This window comes from Neoarius graeffei, chromosome 11 (assembly GCF_027579695.1).
Source record: "Neoarius graeffei isolate fNeoGra1 chromosome 11, fNeoGra1.pri, whole genome shotgun sequence".
Lineage (NCBI taxonomy): Eukaryota > Metazoa > Chordata > Actinopteri > Siluriformes > Ariidae > Neoarius > Neoarius graeffei.
This window is the reverse complement of record NC_083579.1, coordinates 811804-833206: the sequence shown is the minus strand read 5'-3', so window position 1 is coordinate 833206 and position 21403 is coordinate 811804. Positions and strand designations below refer to the sequence as shown.

Sequence of the window (21403 nt, the reverse complement as noted above, 5' to 3'; positions counted from 1 at the left end):
AATAATAATAATAATAAGAAGAAGAATAAAAGGCTCATCTGTGTATTTTATTTAATTTATATTTCCTGCACTGTGTCCACTACAGACTGTTTTTAAACATCATTTTAAACCACATGATTTTCAGTTCTGACTACAAACCATCAGAGGGGCGTCCCCTCACCCTTTACTGTCTCTCTGTGTAATCAGGGCCTTTATTAATGTTTGTTACCCTGAAATATCGCATCATAAATCCAAAATGGCGGATGTCATTGGACATGACTCTGTGACCTCTGGAATATTAATAACCAGTAAAAACCTATGTTCTGTTGAATCAGTGTGCACTCACTGTCCGTGGTTACATCCTGTTTATCAGGACTCCATGTGTTACTTGGATAAAATAGCATGAGGTCATTAATATTATGATATATTTATTATTGGTGGCACGGTGGTGTAGTGGTTAGCACTGTCACCTCAAAGCAAGAAGGTTCTGGGTTCGAGCCCAGCAGCCAATGGGGGCCTTTCTGTGTGGAGTTTGCATGTTCTCCCCGTGTCTGTGTGGGTTTCCTCCGGGTGCTCCGGTTTCCCCCACAGTCCAAAGACATGCAGGTTAGGTTAACTGGTGACTCTAAATTGTCCATAGGTGTGAGTGTGAATGATTGAGAGGAGAAAACCTCTATAATAATCCAATAGAAAGCATCAGGAACCCACGACTGTAATTCTTCCCTAGAGACTTTGATGGCTGAAGCCATCAGAGTGGCCATGTCACTGAAGTGATATGCCAGATAGATATTTATTGTCTAAATAGTTTTTAAAAATGGTCCATGGATATATAATATAATTATAGTATATATGCTGCAAGGAGGCTCCCTCAGAATTACAATGTGTTGGTCAGCCAAAATGGTATTAATGAGGCCAATGTCCATCAACCTCAAAAACAAAGCATTCCCAAGAAACACAAGCCCTGGGGCTTCAAAGTGGGGCATCTGGTTACATGTACCACCAGTTTGAGCTCCACCAGGGAGCCAGTGGAGGCAGAGGTCATGTAGGGGAACTTGGCATGGCAACAGAAGCTGTTCTCCAGCTGTGTGAGGACATACAGTAAAAGAGAAGAGTCTCACAAGACACTTTCATAGTTCTGAGAACTGTCAGAGGAAGTTCCCACTGTTTTGTGTCCCCGTACTGCAGGAACTGAGAACAATCATAGTCCTTAGAATGCCATTTTGTGGGATTTTTAAAAATCTACTTCAGGGTAGGTACTCTTCCAGAATCAGAGGAACCACGAGCGATGGAAGTGTATGGTGATTGGTCAAGACATAAATGTATGTTGACTGGTTGAACACAAGCCAACGCAGCACCATCAATCACCATTTTTAAAACTTTGGAGGAAATACAGCACAATTTTGACACACCTGAGCAAAATATAAAAATCTTTGCTTGCATTTCCTGCTAGCATCAAGCCATCTTGCACCACTTCAGTGTTCTTACTGGTGTTGTGAATACAAACAGAAGAAAAGCCCTGGAAGGTATGTAGTTCTCAGGAGAGCTCCTCAGGGGTAGTTCCTCTCAATAAGTCCCAAAAACTCTTCAGTCTGAACACACCTAAAGGTTATTCTTGATAACGTCTTCTTCACCATCTTCCTTCTAGAGAAAATGAAGAATCAAGGTGACAGTAACCTGCTGAGCCAATCGAATTGTAGGAGCTCAAGCCAAATTTAAAGATCAAAAATTCCTGCGTGAGGAAGGGAAAGATGCCTCCTCAGTGATGACAAGTGATGGGAATATTCCTGTGACCTGATTCCTGGCTGCAGTGCATTCTGGGAAATGTAGTTAAAAATCACTTAATGCTTTATTCTTTTACATTGCACAATCAAAGAGGAAAGTCTGCATTTCCTAGAACTCTCACCTCAGCTGTTTCAGAGTAACGGCGATTTGGTTAGATGAGAAGAATCCACACACTGAGAAACTGCTCCTGCACAATAATATACATTTATAAACAGCTAAGACAAAAAAGGACACAGATAAACAAATCTGTGCAGTTTATACATTTATCTCCTATTGCATCTTTTTTCTGCAACAATCAATCACATGCTTCCTGGCTGCAGTGCATTCTGGGAAATGCAATTAAACATGTCTTAGCACTTTATTCTTTTAGGTTATATGGAAACGAGTGTTTTACTGGGAAATACTGTACACCACTCACATTTTTCATCTCAGCTCCATCCGGGACATGAAGAACCAAAACCGTGACATAAATCTCTATATGTCACTCATGAGGAAATCGATGATTCGTTTTGATAAATTTGGATACTTTGTTTGTGAATGTATCAGTATAATAAAAAGAAAATCACACATTGGCTTGAAGATATGAAGTTTATCTTCTCATGTTGAAAAACTCACATTTTTCATACAAAATACATCCCGGATCTCATTCATTCATTATCTCTAGCCGCTTTATCCTTCTACAGGGTCGCAGGCGAGCTGGATCCTATCCCAGCTGACTACGGGCGAAAGGCGGGGTTCACCCTGGACAAGTCGCCAGGTCATCACAGGGCTGACACATAGACACAGACAACCATTCACACTCACATTCACACCTACGCTCAATTTAGAGTCACCAGTTAACCTAACCTGCATGTCTTTGGACTGTGGGGGAAACCGGAGCACCCGGAGGAAACCCACGCGGACACGGGGAGAACATGCAAACTCCACACAGAAAGGCCCTCGCCGGCCCCGGGGCTCGAACCCAGGACCTTCTTGCTGTGAGGCGACAGCGCTAACCACTACACCACCGTGCCGCCCATCCCGGATCTGAGTGACATATTTCCCGATATTTCACTCCGATGACGTCATTCCCAGTGTTTTCCTGCTGACTAGCTGAGCGTTGTCAAAATGGAAAGGATTAAACATTTAGGTTAAACATTTAAAAACCACACAGTCATGTTTAATATGTTTGCTATTTCAACTTGACCTACATTTATATATAAAGTCATCAGTTGCTATGGTGATTTTACTGACAACATGAAAAAATTTGGGAACAAAACTTCCAGCAACTGGTTCCATAATCGTTACAATTATATACCCATCCATCCATCCATCCATCCATCCATCCATCCATTATCTGTAGCCGCTTATCCTGTGCAGGGTCGCAGGCAAGCTGGAGCCCATCCCAGCTGACTATGGGCGAGAGGTGGGGTACACCCTGGACAGGTCACCAGGTCGTTGCAGGGCTAAACAATTATATACATATAGATATACTTATATAGCAGTGTGTGTGTGTGTGTGTGTGTGTGTGTGTGTGTTTGTTTCCACCTGTTCCTTAGTGTGTGTGCACATGTGTTACATACCTTTGTGGAAAACCATAAAAACAGTCTGGAGTCCAAATGACCATATCAGGAAGTGTGTGTGTATGTGTGTGTTTGTGTGTGTGTTTATTTTGATCCTCCCAGAGTCTCCAGCTCTTCTGATTGGTTGGCAGCGATAACTGTTTCTGTTTACATTTAAAGAATGAATAACACATTCATCATAAAGATGTGACATTATAACACATTATATGATGTTCATCCTTTGGGGTCAAAGATGACCATGACTTCAATTTGGTGGGTGGTGGTTATGGGTCTGGAGGTGACTGATGAGGCTAATCCGGGCTTTGAAGGTGTGCCCACATGTTGGGCATGCGTGGGTAGGTGCTGTAGTGGGGTAGCGATAGTTTGAGCCTCCCACGCAGCTCATTTCTTCTGGGCCTCGGTGATGAGTTTCATCTCTGCTGCACGTGCACCACTGGTGAGCTTTGCTCGCCATGCTGGACGATCCTGAGCAAGTGACTCCCAGGAGTTGAGATTGATTTTTAGGGTTTTGAGGGATACTTTGAGATTGTCCTTGAAGCGTTTCTTCTGCCCCCCCGACGAGTGCTTGCCTTAATACAGCTCTCCATACAACAACTATTTGGGCAGTCAACTGTCTGGCATCCTGACAACATGGCCAGTCCATCTGGCTTGGGCTTTCTGCAGAAGAGTGTTAATGCTGGGAAGTCCAGCCCATTTTAGGATCTCAGTGTCCAGGATTTTGTCCTGCCACATGATATGTTAGAGTTTGCAGAGGCAGGTCAAGTGGAAGTGATTGAGCTACTTATCATCTCTGCTGTAGACAGTCCAGGTCTTGCAGGTGTAAAGCAGGGTGGTAAGCATCACAGCATGGTAGACCTTCAGCTTAGTAGTAAGGCTGAGCCCTCTCTGTTCCCAGACATTCTCACAAAGTCTCCTGAAAGCGGCACTGGCCTTTGCAATCCTGTTGTTCACCTCAACATCTATGGTCACTGCTCAGGAAAGGGTGCTGCCCAGGTAAACGAATTTGGTGACTGCCTTAATGTTCTGCTTATTCACTGTTATGTGGTTCTTGGTAGGGCATTCCAGGCATGGGCTGGTACATTACCTCAGTCTTTTGGGTGCTGATGGTGAGACCAAAGTTGTCGCAGGCTTGTGAAAAATAGTACATTTCATGCTGCATCTTCTGCTCTGTTCACACACACACACACACACACACACACACACACACACACACACACACACACACACACACACACACAGTGGTGCTTGAAAGTTTGTGAACCCTTTAGAATTTTCTATATTTCTGCATAAATATGACCTAAAACATCATCAGATTTTCACACAAGTCCTAAAAGTAGATAAAGAGAATCCAGTTAAACAAATGAGATAGAAATATTATACTCGGTCATTTATTTATTGAGGAAAATGATCCAATATTATATATCTGTGAGTGGCAAAAGTACGTGAACCTCTAGGTTTAGCAGTTCGCTTGAAGGTGAAATTAGAGTCAGGTGTTTTCAATCAATGGGATGACAATCAGGTGTGAGTGGGCACCCTGTTTTATTTAAAGAACAGGGATCTATCAAAGTCTGATCTTCACAACACGTTTGTGGAAGTGTATCATGGCACAAACAAAAGAGATTTCTGAGGACCTCAGAAAAAGCATTGCTGATGCTCATCAGGCTGGAAAAGGTTACAAAACCATCTCTAAAGAGTTTGGACTCCACCAATCCACAGTCAGACAGATTGTGTACAAATGGAGGAAATTCAACACCATTGTTACCCTCCCCAGGAGTGGTCAACCAACAAAGATCACTTCAAGAGCAAGGCGTGTAATAGTCGGCCAGGTCACAAAGGACTCCAGGGTAACTTCTAAGCAACTGAAGGCCTCTCTCACATTGGCTAATGTTAATGTTCATGAGTCCATCATCAGGAGAACACTGAACAACAATGGTGTGCATGGCAGGGTTGCAAGGAGAAAGTCACTGCTCTCCAAAAAGAACATTGCTGCTCATCTGCAATTTGCTAAAGATCACGTGGACAAGCCAGAAGGCTGTTGGAAAAATGTTTTGTGGATGGATGAGACCAAAATAGAACTTTTTGGTTTAAATGAGAACCGTTATGTTTGGAGAAAGGAAAACACTGCATTCCAGCATAAGAACCTTATCCCATCTGTGAAACATGGTGGTGGTAGTGTCATGGTTTGGGCCGGTTTTGCTGCATCTGGGCCAGGACGGCTTGCCATCATTGATGGAACAATGAATTCTGAATTATAGCAGCGAATTCTAAAGGAAAATGTCAGGACATCTGTCCATGAACTGAATCTCAAGAGAAGGTGAGTCATGCAGCAAGACAACGACCCTAAGCACACAAGTCGTTCTACCAAAGAATGGTTAAAGAAGAATAAAGTGAATGTTTTGGAATGGCCAAGTCAAAGTCCTGACCTTAATCCAATGGAAATGTTGTGGAAGAACCTGAAGCGAGCAGTTCATGTGAGGAAACCCACCAACATCCCAGAGTTGAAGCTGTTCTGTACGGAGGAACGGGCTAAAATTCCTCCAAGCCGGTGTGCAGGACTGATCAACAGTTACCGCAAACGTTTAGTTGCAGTTATTGCTGCACAAGGGGGTCACACCAGATACTGAAAGCAAAGGTTCACATACTTTTGCCATTCACAGATATGTAATATTGGATCATTTTCCTCAATAAATAAATGACCAAGTATAATATTTTTGTCTCATTTGTTTAACTGGGTTCTCTTTATCTCTTTTTAGGCCTTGTGTGAAAATCTAATGATGTTTTAGGTCATATTTATGCAGAAATATAGAAAATTCTAAAGGGTTCACAAACTTTCAAGCACCACTGTGTGTGTGTGTGTGTATATATATATATATATATATATATATATATATATATATATATATATATATATATATATTAGTGCTGTCAAAGTTAACGCGATAATAATGCGTTAACGCGATCTCAATTTAACGCAATTTAAAAAAATTGTGCCGTTAACGCAAATTCTAATTTGGCCCTGCGAGTCACCCGTAGTTCCTGTTGAGGCTTGTCGCGCGCTGCTTCAATAAGAGTACGTGTGAGTGATGGAGAAAGGCATAGACATATAAACATCCTCGCCGCCATATTGGATGGGGCAAAGTGGAGATTCTTCAACCGTCTCTGGTATAGCGTCTAGACAGTAGCCGAGAATAAAGATGCCTCATTCATGTGCTGCGTTTAACTGTACCAACAGGTTTACCGTCCAAACGAGATCACATGGGATTACCTTTCACAGGTGAGACTGGAAAAATACTTTTCAATACTGTTCCTTCAGTCTTCAGTTTCCCAGCTCATCTCCACCGGGGGGGTGTAGAGTTATAAGCAGTGAGAATTAGATAATACAGTGCCACACTATGATGAACGTTTTTGAACGTATGATGAATGTTTTTATTTTTATCTGTTTTTTTCTTCTTTTATGGCAAATACTTCTCTTCAAAAGAAACTAATGAAGAGTAAAATAAAACATTTTTTTAGTTTCACAGTGATATGCACTTTATTTTTCATCCCTTGGTTTTCTCATCTAATATGGAAGTTATGGATGTCAGTGGCTGTGACAAGACGTGTTATGCTCTGCAATAAAAAAAAAAAAAACATTGGTACAAAGCAAGCTCATTCACTTTTTTATGCTGATAAGAGAATTACAATGGTTTTTCATGTGACAAAAATGTGCGATTAAATTGCGATTAATCGCGAGTTAACTATGACAGTCGCGACATTAATCGCGATTAAATATTTTAATCGCTTGACAGCACTAATATATATATATATATATATATATATATATAGTATTGAGGGCAGTGTTTGTGTGAAGGCTTACATTGCTGACTTAACGTTTAATAAACACACAAAGACTGTAAACATTCACCCAATAAATGTTAATTCAGTATGACTGGTGTTTATGTGACACAATCAGCATCACCGGCCAAGTGTTGATTTTGTGTTACATGAGCTCGTAAGAGTTTCAACTCTACAGGTCTACATTTAAAACAAATACTGTGTTCATTTAACACCAGGAAGTAACACTGTAATTCCTGCTAACACCACAATTCACATCTACTTAGTGTTCTTCTTATTAGAATACTGGCCTGTTAAGGCTCTAAAAGAAAAAAGCCCTCCGTTTTTAATGTTATCCATGAGTGTGTGTGTATGTGTTAGTGTGTGTTAGCCATAACACACTGTATATGAACATACATCATTTTTAACTAGGGTGACCAGACGTCCCGGTTTTACCGGGACAGTCCCGATTTGGGGTTGTGTGTCCCGAGTCCCGACAAAAGTCTGTCGGGACACAGATATGTCCCAGTTTTCGCCACTCGCGACGTTTGCGACTGAGCAGCGTGGGCAGGGGCGCCGCTAGGGGGGGAAAGTTAGGACGATTCTAAGGGCCTGGCACTGACAGGGGGGCCTGTGAGGGATATTAATATTATTTTAATAGTATTGCCTTGTGTAAGTTTTTGAAATAAAATATTTCATTTCATCTGTTAAAATATGCAAATTATACATGGTTATGATTTGCTATAACATTTTTCTTGAATTATTTATGATATTGTCATTTCACCCCTCCACCCTTTTTACTAATGGTACAGTGTGATTCTGGGAGCGGGACACGTGAAATGTGTAGCTCCGTGTGTGCACAGAGCTGTTAGCGCAGCTTAGATCAGCTGTTGGTTTTTCTATGTGCGCAACAGAGGTGAACATTCTAGAAGTTGCTAAGCAGGAGCAGGTGTGATGAATTCTGGAGTCCGGATATCACAGTGTGTGTGAAAAAGAAATCACCTTTTTTCATAGGTATCTTTATTGTATAATTAAGTCTAGATGTTTTGCCATTGTTCATGTGTGGATTTGTTGATATTGTTAAGTATTTAACTTTAATATTTTGCACATTAGCTGTGGTCAGAGATATCATTGCTATTGTTCATGTGTGGATTTATTGATACTGTTGCTAAGTATTTAACTTGAATATTTGAACATTTGAGGGCGGCACGGTGGTGTAGTGGTTAGCGCTGTCGCCTCACAGCAAGAAGGTCTGGGTTCGAGCCCCGGGGCCGGCGAGGGCCTTTCTGTGCGGAGTTTGCATGTTCTCCCCGTGTCCGCGTGGGTTTCCTCCGGGTGCTCCGGTTTCCCCCACAGTCCAAAGACATGCAGGTTAGGTTAACTGGTGACTCTAAATTGAGCGTAGGTGTGAATGTGAGTGTGAATGGTTGTCTGTGTCTATGTGTCAGCCCTGTGTCAGCTGATTAGCAAATAAGGTCATCATATTTCTCCATCGTTTATGTTGTAGCTAGCTAATGAGTGTGTGATGAAGTAATGCTAACACCATGAAAAGCAACAGAGCAAAAGTTTATTTGCAGTATTAATTTTATATGCTCATTATATAGTTTATAATGTAATGCTAGTTACACTGAATAGCTAGGAAAAGCTAACTATTGCTAGCTAACCAGTGTAACTAGCATATGCCATGTTGAATTGAGCTAGCATTCAACACCATATGTGTTCACTTTATATTGTAACTCTTCATTAAACACAGGACTTTTTGACTTTTTGTTGTGTTGAAAGAAAGAGATGTGTGTGTGTGTGTGTGTGTGTGTGTGTGTGTAAGTGAAGCTGTAGATGTTCATTCCTGAGGAGCTTGTGGTCAGTGTTTTCTCTCTCTCTCTCTCTCTCTCTCTCTGTGTGTGTGTGTGTGTGTGTGTGTGTGTGGTATCATCTCACTCTCACCTCGAGCCACGCAGTAAATATAGCGCACATTTTCAGGAATTGATGACATCACTGTGACACACACACATACAGGATTTAGTTAGCACATGATTTAGGTTAGTATAATGTTTAAACTTCTTTATATTTTATGTTAGTGTGTAAAATGATATCAGGATCATTTCTCTGCCAATTCTTAGCTACATATGGACACAATACACACGTCTAATAATTAGGCCATATTTTTGTCCATTTATAGTTACATTTAATGTTGTGGAACATCCACGAGACAAAATAGCTCCTATTCTCACTAACGCTGTAGCAGCTACTGCAGCACTGCTGAGTGCTGGACTCTGATTGGTCAGAAGGTGTTGATTAATTCTCTATAACAGTAGCTCTGACGGTAGCGCAGGTTTATATTAATGCTCTTTTCCTTGCCACCATCACCACAGGCTTGCTCATCAGGGATAGATAAATTTATTAGAGATAAAATTGTTTAAAGTCTTTAATTTTCTGTAAAGCTGCTTTGCAACAGTGTCTGCTGTTAAAAAGGTGATGCAAATAAACTGACTTGACTTGACTCTTGTTCTGATACGTTATCGTTTCTATAGTAACAGCCCATTCACAGGGACGTGTACAGCGGATTTGTTACGTGGCACAGAAACAGATTAACGGATTAATGCTTACACTGAGACAAGCCATGCTTTTTTGTCTTATTAATTAAAACAAAGAAAGGCTGGTGACATCGTACAACATGAAATGTAACCATAAATGAATAAAAACTACACAGTGACATTTTTTAATACAAATTGTCTGAAGGGGGGATTTAAAGGTTGGAAGAGAATCAATATTCCGAATGTGATGAGGAAGAGCGTTCCAGAGGTGAGGAGCAACATGACTGAAGGCTTGAAACCCCATGGTTTTCAAACAAGCTGGAGGTGTAACGAGACTGATGGAAGAAGATCTGAGAGTACGAGAAAGTGTGCAGGTGTGAAGTGAGTGAGAGATCTGGAGAGGCTCGGTTATGGGTTATGAAGGGCCTTAAAAGTGAGAGGCAGAATCTTGGAGTCGCTCTGGTGTTTAACAGGAAGCCAGTGAAGCTGCTGGAGGGCAGGAGCAATATGTTCTACTGAAGGAGTTCTGCTGATGATACGGGCAGTAACTGTGCTTCATCATGATGCCCTTGTTTGAGCATAGATACAGTTACTAAATTCCAGTGTCAGGTGTGTGTGTGTGTGTGTGTGTGTGTGTGTGTGTGTGTGTGTGTGTGTGTGTGTGTGTGAGAGAGAGAGAGAGAGAGAGAGAGAGAGATGGCTGGAATTGTTTTGAGGTGCCTCGAGTTGTTGGAATGTGTCTTTTGGAGACACCGATGCAGTGAAATCACAGAATGATGAACAGTCATGAATGGTCTGAGGTCAGGGATGATGTCACTGTCTTATATTGTCATGCTCCTTTTCAGTGTGTGTGTGTGTGTGTGTGTGTGTGTGTGAGAGAGAGAGAGAGAGAGAGAGAGAGACAGAGAGAGAGAGTGTATTTAAGAGGGATGACAGAAAGGAAGTCCACAGAGCTTTACAGAGCAGAGACGCTTTGGGACTGGACCCAGGAGACGGAGATCAGATACTCATTCTCAGACATCAGCGCTGAGAGAAAGACAGAAGGAAAGCGAGTGAGACAGACAGAGGCAAAGAATAAAGAAGAAGAAAAGATAAAGGACAGAGAGCGATAATGGGATTGCTACGTGTTGCAGATTTGGTAAGAATTTTATGCGATAAGCTTATTATCTGTGTGATAATTACATCCTGTTTTAAATATGATTGTTGTAATTAAGTAAATCATTAATTATTATTATTATTATTATTATTATTTGTATTTTGTGATCATTAAATCTGATAGTTTTAATGTTATTTTTCCACAACAACAGTATAGATGATGATGATGATGATATTACAATAAATACATTTATTTTTTTATTTGAATTTTACTACCAGATTATGACATGCAGGCTGGGACAGTTAGCACAGTGTAGAGTTAATATAGAGTTAATATACGTAGAGTTACTGTAGCATTAATATAGTGTTAATATAGAGTTAGAGTTGAGTTTATATAGTGGTAATATAGAGTTAATGTAAAGTATTTGATGCTAAAATCGTTAATCATCCACACAGCTAATCTCGCATAGCAAGTTAGCTAATGTTATCTGACAATGCTGTGAGGTAATATAAACTAAAATACTGAAGCTACTCTATACACACACACGTATACTTGCATGTTGTTACTGATGCACAGAGACAAACTGAAAATGGGTGCTTGAGGATGTGTGTGTGTGTGTGTGTGTGTGTGTGTGGACACCATATGCTTGCACTAAAACTTGCATGGTGATTAAGTCACATCAGTCATGCTTCAGAAAGAGCAACTGCACACACACACACACACACACACACACACACACAAAACATGAATACATGATGTGTCTATGAACACAGTGTGTGGGGAGAGAGAGAGAGAGAGAGAGAGAGAGAGAGAAAAAACATCTGTTCCTTCATGTGTATTAGACCGTCCATGTCCAGGTGATTGACAGGTGTGTGGTCCAATCACAGGTGACAGGGCGGAGCAGTGAGGAGAAGGAGGCGGGGCATGTGTGTGTAGAGGCTGGCGAGTATGAATCCACTGTGACCCGTGAGAAACAGGATGGGACACCAACAAACACACTGCAGAGTGACAGCACACAGGACACACAACACAACATCAAACTCAATGTCGGTGCACACACACACACACAAATTGACTGTTAATTATCAATATTATTTACCTGTCATATTTACATCTGTCTGTCTCTATTTCTCTCTGTCTTTCTATGTTTTCTCTCTCTCTCTCTCTCTCTCTCTCTCAGGTGGACATATCAGGACATCTGAAGTTAGAGACAGTTGATGATCTGTACAACATCCTGCAGCTCAGACAGAGGAGGAAAGAGAGGAAGAGACAAATACATCAGAAACAACCTGAACCCGAGATCCTGGTGACACAGACAGGCAGACAGACAGGCCAAGAGAGATAACAAACATAAAACATTATTTACATTATTACTAATAAAACTATGTGTGTGTGTGTGTGTGTGTGTGTGTTTTATAGCCTGAAATAGTGGACGAACCAATGTTTTTAATAGCTGCAGCAGAAAATAATCTGCCAGTGGTGGAGAAGTTTCTCTCTGATGGTGGAGACCCAAACACTTCTGATCATGTGAGTGTTTTACACACACACACACACACACACACACACACACACACACACACACACACACACACACACAGATTAAATTTGAATAACTCCACACATTGAGCCACTCCTTCAAAGAAACCAAAGTGGTTTCTGCAAAGGAAGCTCTACACTACCACAGATCCTTGCGCTCAGACAAATAATTGAAGGACTGAAAGTCTCAAAGAATGCATCACTCTTGTTTGTAGATGTCTCAAAAGCATTTGACAGTGTGAACAGGAAAGTGATGCTCCATATCCTACTCAATTATGGAGTGTCAGAGGAGATAGTTAAGGTGATTGCGGTTATGTACCATAATCCATCATGCTTTGTACAGATTCTGGATGGTCCACAAAGGCGTTTCCAACAACAGCATGTATACTCCAAGCTGATATCCTTTTCTTTTTATCATCACTGTGGATTATGTCCTAAGACAGTCAGTTGACACCATCAACCATAATGGTCTTGCCATAGGCAGATGATCTGGTTGTCAGAGCTGTAAGCACCTAAATGTTCTAGACTATGCTGACAACGTTGCTTTTATTGAGGTATTTCACCCACGTGACCAAGTCATGTGACGCTGCCATTTTGGACGGCACGGCTCGAATCAGTTTGAATGCGAGGAAGGTGACAAATGAAAAACATAAAAGAAAAAGGAGCGAGATGCAGAAAACACCTTCACTATCCAGCGATGTAGGGCATTTACAGGGCGAGCAGAGGGAGAGGTATTTGCAAAAATTGAGGTTAGCAGGCTTAGAGAACGACGTTTACCTGCTTCCACCAGGATTGCTCACTGACGTACAGAAGTACACGAAGCCCTCGTCTTTACCTGACTTCGGCCCACATGATCTGTATACCTATGTCGTTAAAAACCCATCGCCATACACAGGTATTGATCTGAAAGCGTATAAGAGTTTGGATGCCTACAAATATTTTGTGTCAGGCTGGGTAACATGCCTACATCAGCGGGTCGTCCCTGGAGCCGGTGGTCGCCATCTTATTACAGCTAAGGTTTGTTCACATTTTCATTTACTTTCGGTCCTCAGGATAAACAAAATGTTATTAAATGTCATTGAAATAACTTCTTAGTCTGTTGAGACATGGCCCGTTATAAATTTGCTGTTACCAGGCAATGACCAAGAACTGTATTATTAGGGTCGGTGTAGTTGTAGCAGTGCACTAGCAGCTAGCTGTTAGCACTAGCTAATGTCAACAACAGTAGCTGGTATGTTACTGTAGCAATGTTTACGTTCAGTCATTTGGATGACTGTTAAAACCTTTCAGTCTCAAGTTTTTCCTTTACTGGATTTACTAGTTTACTGAGCTAGCGTGCGCTAGCTCCCCGGCGGCCGGCGCGCGCTAGCTCCCAGCTTGCCCGAGCGCGCTAGCTCAGTAAACTAGTAAATCCAGTAAAGGAAAAACTTGAGACTGAAAGGTTTTAACAGTCATCCAAATGACTGAACATAAACATTGCTACAGTAACATACTAGCTACTGTTGTTGACATTAGCTAGCTTGACGTTCAAAATGGCAGACACCAGGGCATCACGTGACCCTGTGACGTCAGGTGAAATACCTCAATAGCCGAGCAGCTGACATTAGCACAAGAGCTCCTTGTGTCTCTAGATGAAGCAGCAATACAAAGAATACGGATTGCATGGCTATAAATGAAGATGGGGACCACAATCTAATCCGTTCAAGAGATGGTTCTGTTATAAAAGAGGTGAATGACTTTAAATTTCTTGGATCTTTTGTAACTGGCTGTATAAAGGACTGTATATCAAGAAAGGGTCAAGTGTGGGCTGTTCAGCACTTCATGGTGCTGAAACATGGACCATTAGTAAAGAACTTGAAAAACGCCTTGATGGTACATACACAAGACTGCTAATGCGGGTCCAAAACCTATCCTGGAAAGACCACCCAACCAAAACTGTGATCTCTGGTGAAGTCCCATCCATCTCTAGAACAGTGGCACAAAGGAGAGCTTGATTCACCAGCCATTGTTTCCAAGCAGAAGATCAAATCACCTCTGATGTCATTTTGTGGAAATTACCATGCCCAAAAAGGGAAAATAGACCTTTAGTGTTCCCTGATACTCTATCCAGAGACTCCAGGTTAGTCTTTGAGGAATTAGCTTGGGCAATGTCTGATGGGCCCCGCTGGTGGAGCATTGTGTCGTCTATCTCAACAGCAGTTGAAAGATGATGAGCTCTGTATTAATGTACAAAAAGTTTAAAATGTATTTATGAAGTTTCTTCATTTTTTATTAATTTGTGTAGGCGTGCTTGTGGTTTTTTTCCTGATGTATTTTATTTTCTGAACATTATAAGTAATTGCTATTTGCTTCCTTTGATATTCAGTAAAGTAGATGGTTTAATGTTGAAAGAGAAACAAAGCTACTCTGTTTAATACAGAAAATATAATCTCATCTCATCTCATCTCATTAATAATAATAATAATAATAATAATAATAATTCATATTGAATGAAATTTAAATCACAAAATGTTAATTTGTGCAAAAATAAACACAAATTACTCCATTAAAAATGACTCCTATTCTTTAGATAGACAAATAGAAAGATAATAAATTATATGTGTACCCATGTGTTTATCAGTCTGTATAATTTTTATTATAACATGCACTCATAGCAAGAAACGTACAAGAATGTGTATTTGGTAAATGTGTGATTTATAAACATTAATGTCAATATATACCGTATGAGCTACAACTGTGAATTTAAGCCTTTAACTCTACAGGTATGAGAAACTGTGACAGAAATAAAACACACCATGTGGAATATCACTCATACCTCTCTTCCTGTCTCTTCCTGTCTACAGTTTAAGCGCTCTGCTCTGCATAAAGCATGTTATCGTGGTCACATCGATGTCATGAAGAAACTTCTCGAGGCCGGAACGTCCATAGAGAACACAGACAAGGTAGAGTGTAAACATAGTGTATACTGATTACAGTAAAGCTGTAACTTTAGCCAAAGTTTTCTGATGCCATCAGGACAGAGGAGTTTACATTTCTTTGCAGTTTCTTGGTAACAAGCTGCATTTTTTTGTCTTGCGTTCAGAAGAGAGAATAAAGAGTGACTGGTGAGGGAACAACTGTTTACAGCTGTTATAACATAACCGAGAGCAGAAACAAACATTGAATGTAACTATAAATGGATAAAGCTATACCATGTCATTCTTTAATAAATTAATCATTTGTAATCGTTGGTAAATTGCTGTGGTGTAAGAGGAATAAAACACTCAGGGATGTGCTGCTACCTGCTTCATATTTCCCATGCAATCACATCACACCTGTACTTAATACAAGTGTGTGTGTGTGTGTGTGTGTGTGTGTAGTTGGATGCGACAGCAGTACACTGGGCCTGTAGAGGAGGCAGTCTTCCTGCACTGGAGCTGCTGCTTAACGAAGGAGGAAAACTGAACACCAGAGACAAAGTAAGAGCTTCCTCACAAAAATGTAAGAATAAAATGACCAAAAATATATTTTAAAAAAATGTCATTTCTATAAATAAGCAAAATTTCCTAAAGGAAAAAATAAGAATACTCTATGTGTCTGTATAGACTTTGTTTAATGTCCATAGCAACGTAAATAAATAAATAAATAAAAATCTGCAAAAATGAATGTTGAATTAGGGTTGATGTAGGCTATGATTTTAAAATGTATTTGTTTATATATTATATAGATATATTTATATACTATATGCACTAATTATTCATTTTTGATCCAGTATTATAATTCTGTCTTCTGATGTAATCAAATGCAGCACAAATTAAATTAAATTAAATTTTTATTACATTAAATCAATATTAAAAAACATCTGTAATGTACACATCATCTTCCTAATTGCTGAATCTGCCCCCAGTCAACCCCTCACCATAACCATATGCAACCAAACGCTTGAATGAATACAACATCCTCATTATGCTGTGTGTGCGTGTGTGTGTTCAGTTACTCAGCACGCCGCTGCACGTGGCAGTTCGGACGGGTCACTATGAGTGTGCAGAACATCTGATCCACTGCGGAGCTGATATTAACGCTAGAGACAGAGTAAGAGCTCCAGAACAGCACCACTGTTACAGGAGGGATAATCATATAAAATATAAAATATTCCTATAATCATCAAAACTGACTCTGTGTGTGTGTGTGTGTGTGTATAGGATGGAGACACACCATTACATGATGCAGTGAGGATCAACAGGTTCAAGATGATCAAACTACTGCTGATGTACGGCGCTAACATCAAGAACATCAATAATGTGAGTGCAAATAATATTGCAGTGGTTATGCTGCTAATGATTTGGAACAACCGGGAAAAGAAATGACATGTTACATTGGCAACATAAAACACAAATTCTCATTAAAGGTCATGAAGCACCTGCAAGTGCAGGTCCAAGACAAACCAGTGAGGAAGAGCGATAAACCAGAGCGATCATTAGGCAGAAACTAATCGTTCAAGCAACTGAAGGTCAAACCAGGAGTTATTTTATTTAAATGCAGCAGATATTGATTTACAAAGATTTATGAAAACTGAAGAGGGATTAGTCAGAGAAGCAATCAGGAGTCCAAGGTTAAGGAAGGATCTGGGGAGATCCACAGTTCAGAGAAGAGAAGCTGTTCACAGGAAAACCACAATCTGAACCTTCCACAAGATTTTTATTTATTTATTTATTGTTTGTTTGTCTTTTTTTGTTTTATAGCAGTACGAATCCACTTTGAAGATTTTGAAGGTTCTCAGGTCTGATGAGACCAAAACCAAGGTTTTTGTCCTTGGCACAGAGTGCTATGCCTGGTGGAAATACAAACCCCCTGAGAACACCATCCACACATACCCCTTTTCCACCAAATCAGTTCCAGGGCTGGTTCGGGGCCAGTGCTGGTGCTGGTTCACAACTCGTTCAACTTGTGAGCCAGCTGAGAACCAGTTTGCTTTTCCATAGCTCGTAGTGCTAAGGGGAGCCACGTCATTACATTGATGTATACGTCAGTTACGTCGCTGCGTTTGCATAAACCTTGGCGCGAATATCGAAGCAACAACAACATGGAGAAGAAGAAGCAGCAACAACAACAACAACAATAATGGATGACTTTGCGTTTGTACAGCTGCTGCTTCTCGGCGCTTAAAAATGGCGACCTTTCACGGTCTTACGATTGTTGTTGGTCTTAACAACCCCCCCCACACACACACACACACACACACACACACACACTGACGTAAGCGGTTCTTTCCTCTGGCCCAGCAGAGAGTTGGTGCTAGCCTGGAACTGGTTTTTCTGGCCCAGAGCCAGTTCTTTGTCAGTGGAAACAGAAAACCCAGTTCCAAACTAAGCACTGGCCCTGAACCAGCCCTGGAACTGCTTTGGTGGAAAAGGGGCAACTGTGAAGCATGGTGGTGTTAGCACCTTAACATCTTACTTGTTTCTCTGACTAATTCTGTCTTTACCCATTCACTGATTTAGAGACTGGTAGAGTTGTGGTTGTGTTTTATTCTTTTCAATTTTTAATAATTTCTTTGTCATTCATTTTTTAAACTGAACTCGAACTGATATTTTCCCAAAAATTTGTCCGTGACTTTTTTTTTTGCAATCAATATTGATTTTTGCTCCAGTTCAGTATTGATTAGCATGTTTGTATTTTGTGTAGACATTCCATCATGACATATAATCCCAATTTCAGTTTAGTTCCAGAATTTTGGACTGTTCTAAAACTTGCTTTAATTTTTTAGACAGTGCTGTAACTAACATGTAATTATTTGTTATTTCTGTGTGATTTTGTGTCTCTCAGGATGGAAAGACGCCGATGGAAAGTCTGCTCCTGTGGCAAAGTGGAGCTAAAAACATCTTGAGTGACTTTAAAGACGAGACGCATGCTGTTACTGAGTGAAGAGAGAAAATATCATTAAAACAACATTGAGAGGGAAATAATACCAGGCTTCATTTCATCTGATTCACTTTAAATCAGACAAACAGTGATGGTAATTGCTGGCAATTTCATTGACATTATTTATATAAAAATTTCTATGCGGATGTGTTTTTAATGGTGGTGAAATATTAACTTCCAATAACGGTCCATGTTGGAGAAACAGAAAGCTGATGGATTTGGAAAAGTTAATGTGCTTTCTGGATGTTTCTTGACTTGATGATGGTGTTCGGCTGCACAGTGACTATTTTCATTTCCGCAGGCCACATCGCAACTAAAGCACCACAACTTTTATAGAAATATTTTAGACTTCTGATTGAATAAGGGTGAAGAGTCTGGGAATTTAATTCTGATTTTTCTTTACTTTATTTTGGGGTGTGTGTGTGTGTGGGGGGGGGGGTGTTAGTGGCCATCATGGGTCTTGTCACTGTCAGTCAATGATGATAATGATGTTGAGAAAGTGATGACAGGTTTCAGGATGTCGGCTGATTTATGAGCAGATTTAGTTTTTGGAAAGGACTGACTGTTCTGATGCCTTTGTTTAATTTGTATTTTTACTTTTCCTTTCAGTGTAATTATTCCAACTTGCTCAATTCCATTTTGTTCTTTTCAGTTCCTTTGCTTCATTTATTTATTATATTTTAATAAAGATTTTTTTGTTTGTTTTTTCTTTAAATTGCAGTATGATTTTTCTTCTGTATTTCATTCACAACCCCAAATGAGAAAAAGTTGGGACGGTATGTTGAAATTAAAACTGAAAGCAGTGATTTGCAAATAATCTTTGACCTGTATTGCACTCAGTCATCAGCACATTATTAGATATTTTAACTTGTGAATTTTATTGGGGGGGGGTTTCCCCTTTTTTCAAAATAAAGATATTTCAATTTTGATTCTTGCAACACATTTCAAAAAAAAGTTGGGACAGTAAAGCATTAAGATCAGAATGAAGAAAAAGTATTATCTCTGTGACTTTCACTGTGGTCTGGGTGTTGGTTTGATCCAGATGGACTGGTTTGAGTATTTCAGAAGCTGCTGATCTCCTGGGGTTTTCACACACAACAGTCTCTAGAGTTTACACAGAATGGTGCGGAAAACAAAAAACACTGAGTGAGTGAGTGACAGTTCTGTGGGTGGAAACAAACGCCTTGTTGATAAGAGAGGTCAGAGGAAAATGGCTAGGGGTGGGTTTCCCGATAATGTTGCAAATTAGGGTTAAAGAGTGAGTTTAAAGATGCTCTTAAGCAATGAACGTTGTCTCTGTACATGATTTTCTCGAACTCACTCGTAAGAAAGCGTCTTAAGAGGAACTTTGCTAAGAGCGTCTTTGCAGTACACGGCCTTGATATAGGCATTAGTAGCTGCTAAAGGCATCTGCAGTTGCTAAATCCAGTCAATGAGGTCACATGACATTTGTGTCAGGGGGCAGGCACTTACTGGATGCAGACACAGGGGAGCACAAACTGGTAGCCAAATCCAAGTTGTAATCCAGGCAGCATAGTCAGGGGCAGGCTAAATTCGGTCGATGTGCAAACAGTGTAACGGAGACTAAATTAAATTAAGGTTGGGAATAAACAGAGCAATAAAGTCAGAGTCACGGGAATACGAAAACAAGAGAATAAGGCTCAGTAAAGTCAGGTCGGGACACAGCAATACTTCACATTGTCCGTTTGTCTGAGTCTTATATACAGTAGGTGAGTAGGTGATTATGAAACAGGTGTGTCTAGTATTCTGGGGAGGAGGGGCACTATGACGCTTGGGCGTTGTAGTCCATCGTGGCCATGTTTGGAGGCCACTCTGAACCTGTGCTTTCAGCACTATTATTGACAGTTTGTTTTTAACCAAAAATCAATTAAATATAAAGTAGGTTAAACTTTTTTACCTGGGGTAAAAAAAAAAATAGCCCCCAAAAATTGACTGCAAATTGCTTCCTCAATTTTTTGTGAAAATTTATAAATGCATACACATATTTATAAACACACACACACACACACACACACACACACACATACACCCTTTTGTGTTGATTTAGTATGGAGGCGACCCTACTGTTGCTGTATGACATGCTTTCAGCTGATGATGGTTGTTGCTGTGAGGTAGACAAGCACTGCACTGACTTAGTAAGTGGGAATCAACCTGCTAATGAATTAGTGCCTCTTGCTTGCATCATTTCAGATATCAGTGTCACTTTAGGGAGCAGATCACTGAGATGGCCAGTACAGTGTACACCATATTTATTAGATCAAGGAACCAGAGACCATATGAGAAAAGGCCAAGTAACATGGAGCACACAGCATCCACTCCTGCTCTTGCACTCGTTCAAAGTCTCTTTTCCATCCAGCTGCACCTTTTGATAAGACTGAATATCATTTAGCAAATCCCGTAAGGGGCAGCACGGTGGTGTCGTAGTTATCACTGTTGCCTCACAGCAAGAAGGTTCTGGATTCAATCCCAGTGGCTGATAGGGGCCTTTCTGGGTGGAGTTTGCATGTTCTCCCCATGTCTGCGTGGGTTTCCTCCAGGTGCTCCGATTTCACCCACAAGCCAAAGACATGCAGGTTAGACGAATTGATAGCTCTAAATTGACTGTAGGTGTGAATGTGAATGGTTGTTTATGTGTCAACCCTGTGATGACCTAGTGACTTGTCCAGGGTGTACCCCGCCTCTCACCCATAGTCAGCTGGGATAGGCTCCAGCTTGCCTGAAACCCTGCACAGGATAAGCATTGACAGATAATGGCTGGATGGATGAAAATCTCATAAGGGCTAATAACACAGACTCCTAATTGACCAGAGCTGTACCAGTGTTAGGACTGGGACTGTTTTGGCCTTTAGAGGCCGCTGTTATTTCCTTTTCTTGTCATGTTTGTTTTGGCCTCTAGAGGCCGCCACTGTTCCTGTGTTTTGTGTTTGTGTTGATTGCCTGTTTGTCTTCATTATCGTCACCTGTGTTCAATTTATTGTGTGTATAAATACCCCTCTGTTTGTTCCCTTGTCACGGAGTCTTTTTCCTATGCTATGCTGTTAGTGCTAGTTCCCTCTGTCCCATGTACCTTGCCTGTGTCTTTGTATTCTTGGTTTTTGCTTCTTTCTTTTGGACTTTGTGGATTTTGTTTTGACCTTTGGATCTTCTGTGCATTTGAGTTTTTGCCTCTTCTTTTCTCA

At 40.6% G+C, this 21403-nt stretch overlaps 1 protein-coding gene across 1 annotated transcript; it reads left to right on the top strand.

Moving 5' to 3' along the window:
• The first annotated feature begins 10670 nt into the window (after positions 1-10670).
• ankrd1a (ankyrin repeat domain 1a (cardiac muscle)) lies at positions 10671-18565 on the top strand. The gene is made up of 9 exons (XM_060932844.1): positions 10671-10808; positions 11654-11812; positions 11947-12072; positions 12186-12293; positions 15146-15244; positions 15662-15760; positions 16275-16373; positions 16484-16582; positions 18108-18565. The coding sequence occupies exons 1-9, from the start codon at positions 10782-10784 to the stop codon at positions 18204-18206; spliced, it is 915 nt and encodes a 304-aa protein (XP_060788827.1). The 5' UTR covers positions 10671-10781; the 3' UTR covers positions 18207-18565.
• The last annotated feature ends 2838 nt before the right edge of the window (positions 18566-21403 follow it).

Coding starts and splice junctions, on each gene's coding strand:
- ankrd1a (XM_060932844.1), top strand. CDS start 10,782: ATGGGATTGCTACGTGTTGCAGATTTG. Junction 11,813..11,946: donor AACACAACATCAAACTCAAT/GTCGGTGCACAC, acceptor TCTCTCTCTCAG/GTGGACATATCAGGACATCT. Junction 15,761..16,274: donor AACTGAACACCAGAGACAAA/GTAAGAGCTTCC, acceptor GTGTGTGTTCAG/TTACTCAGCACGCCGCTGCA.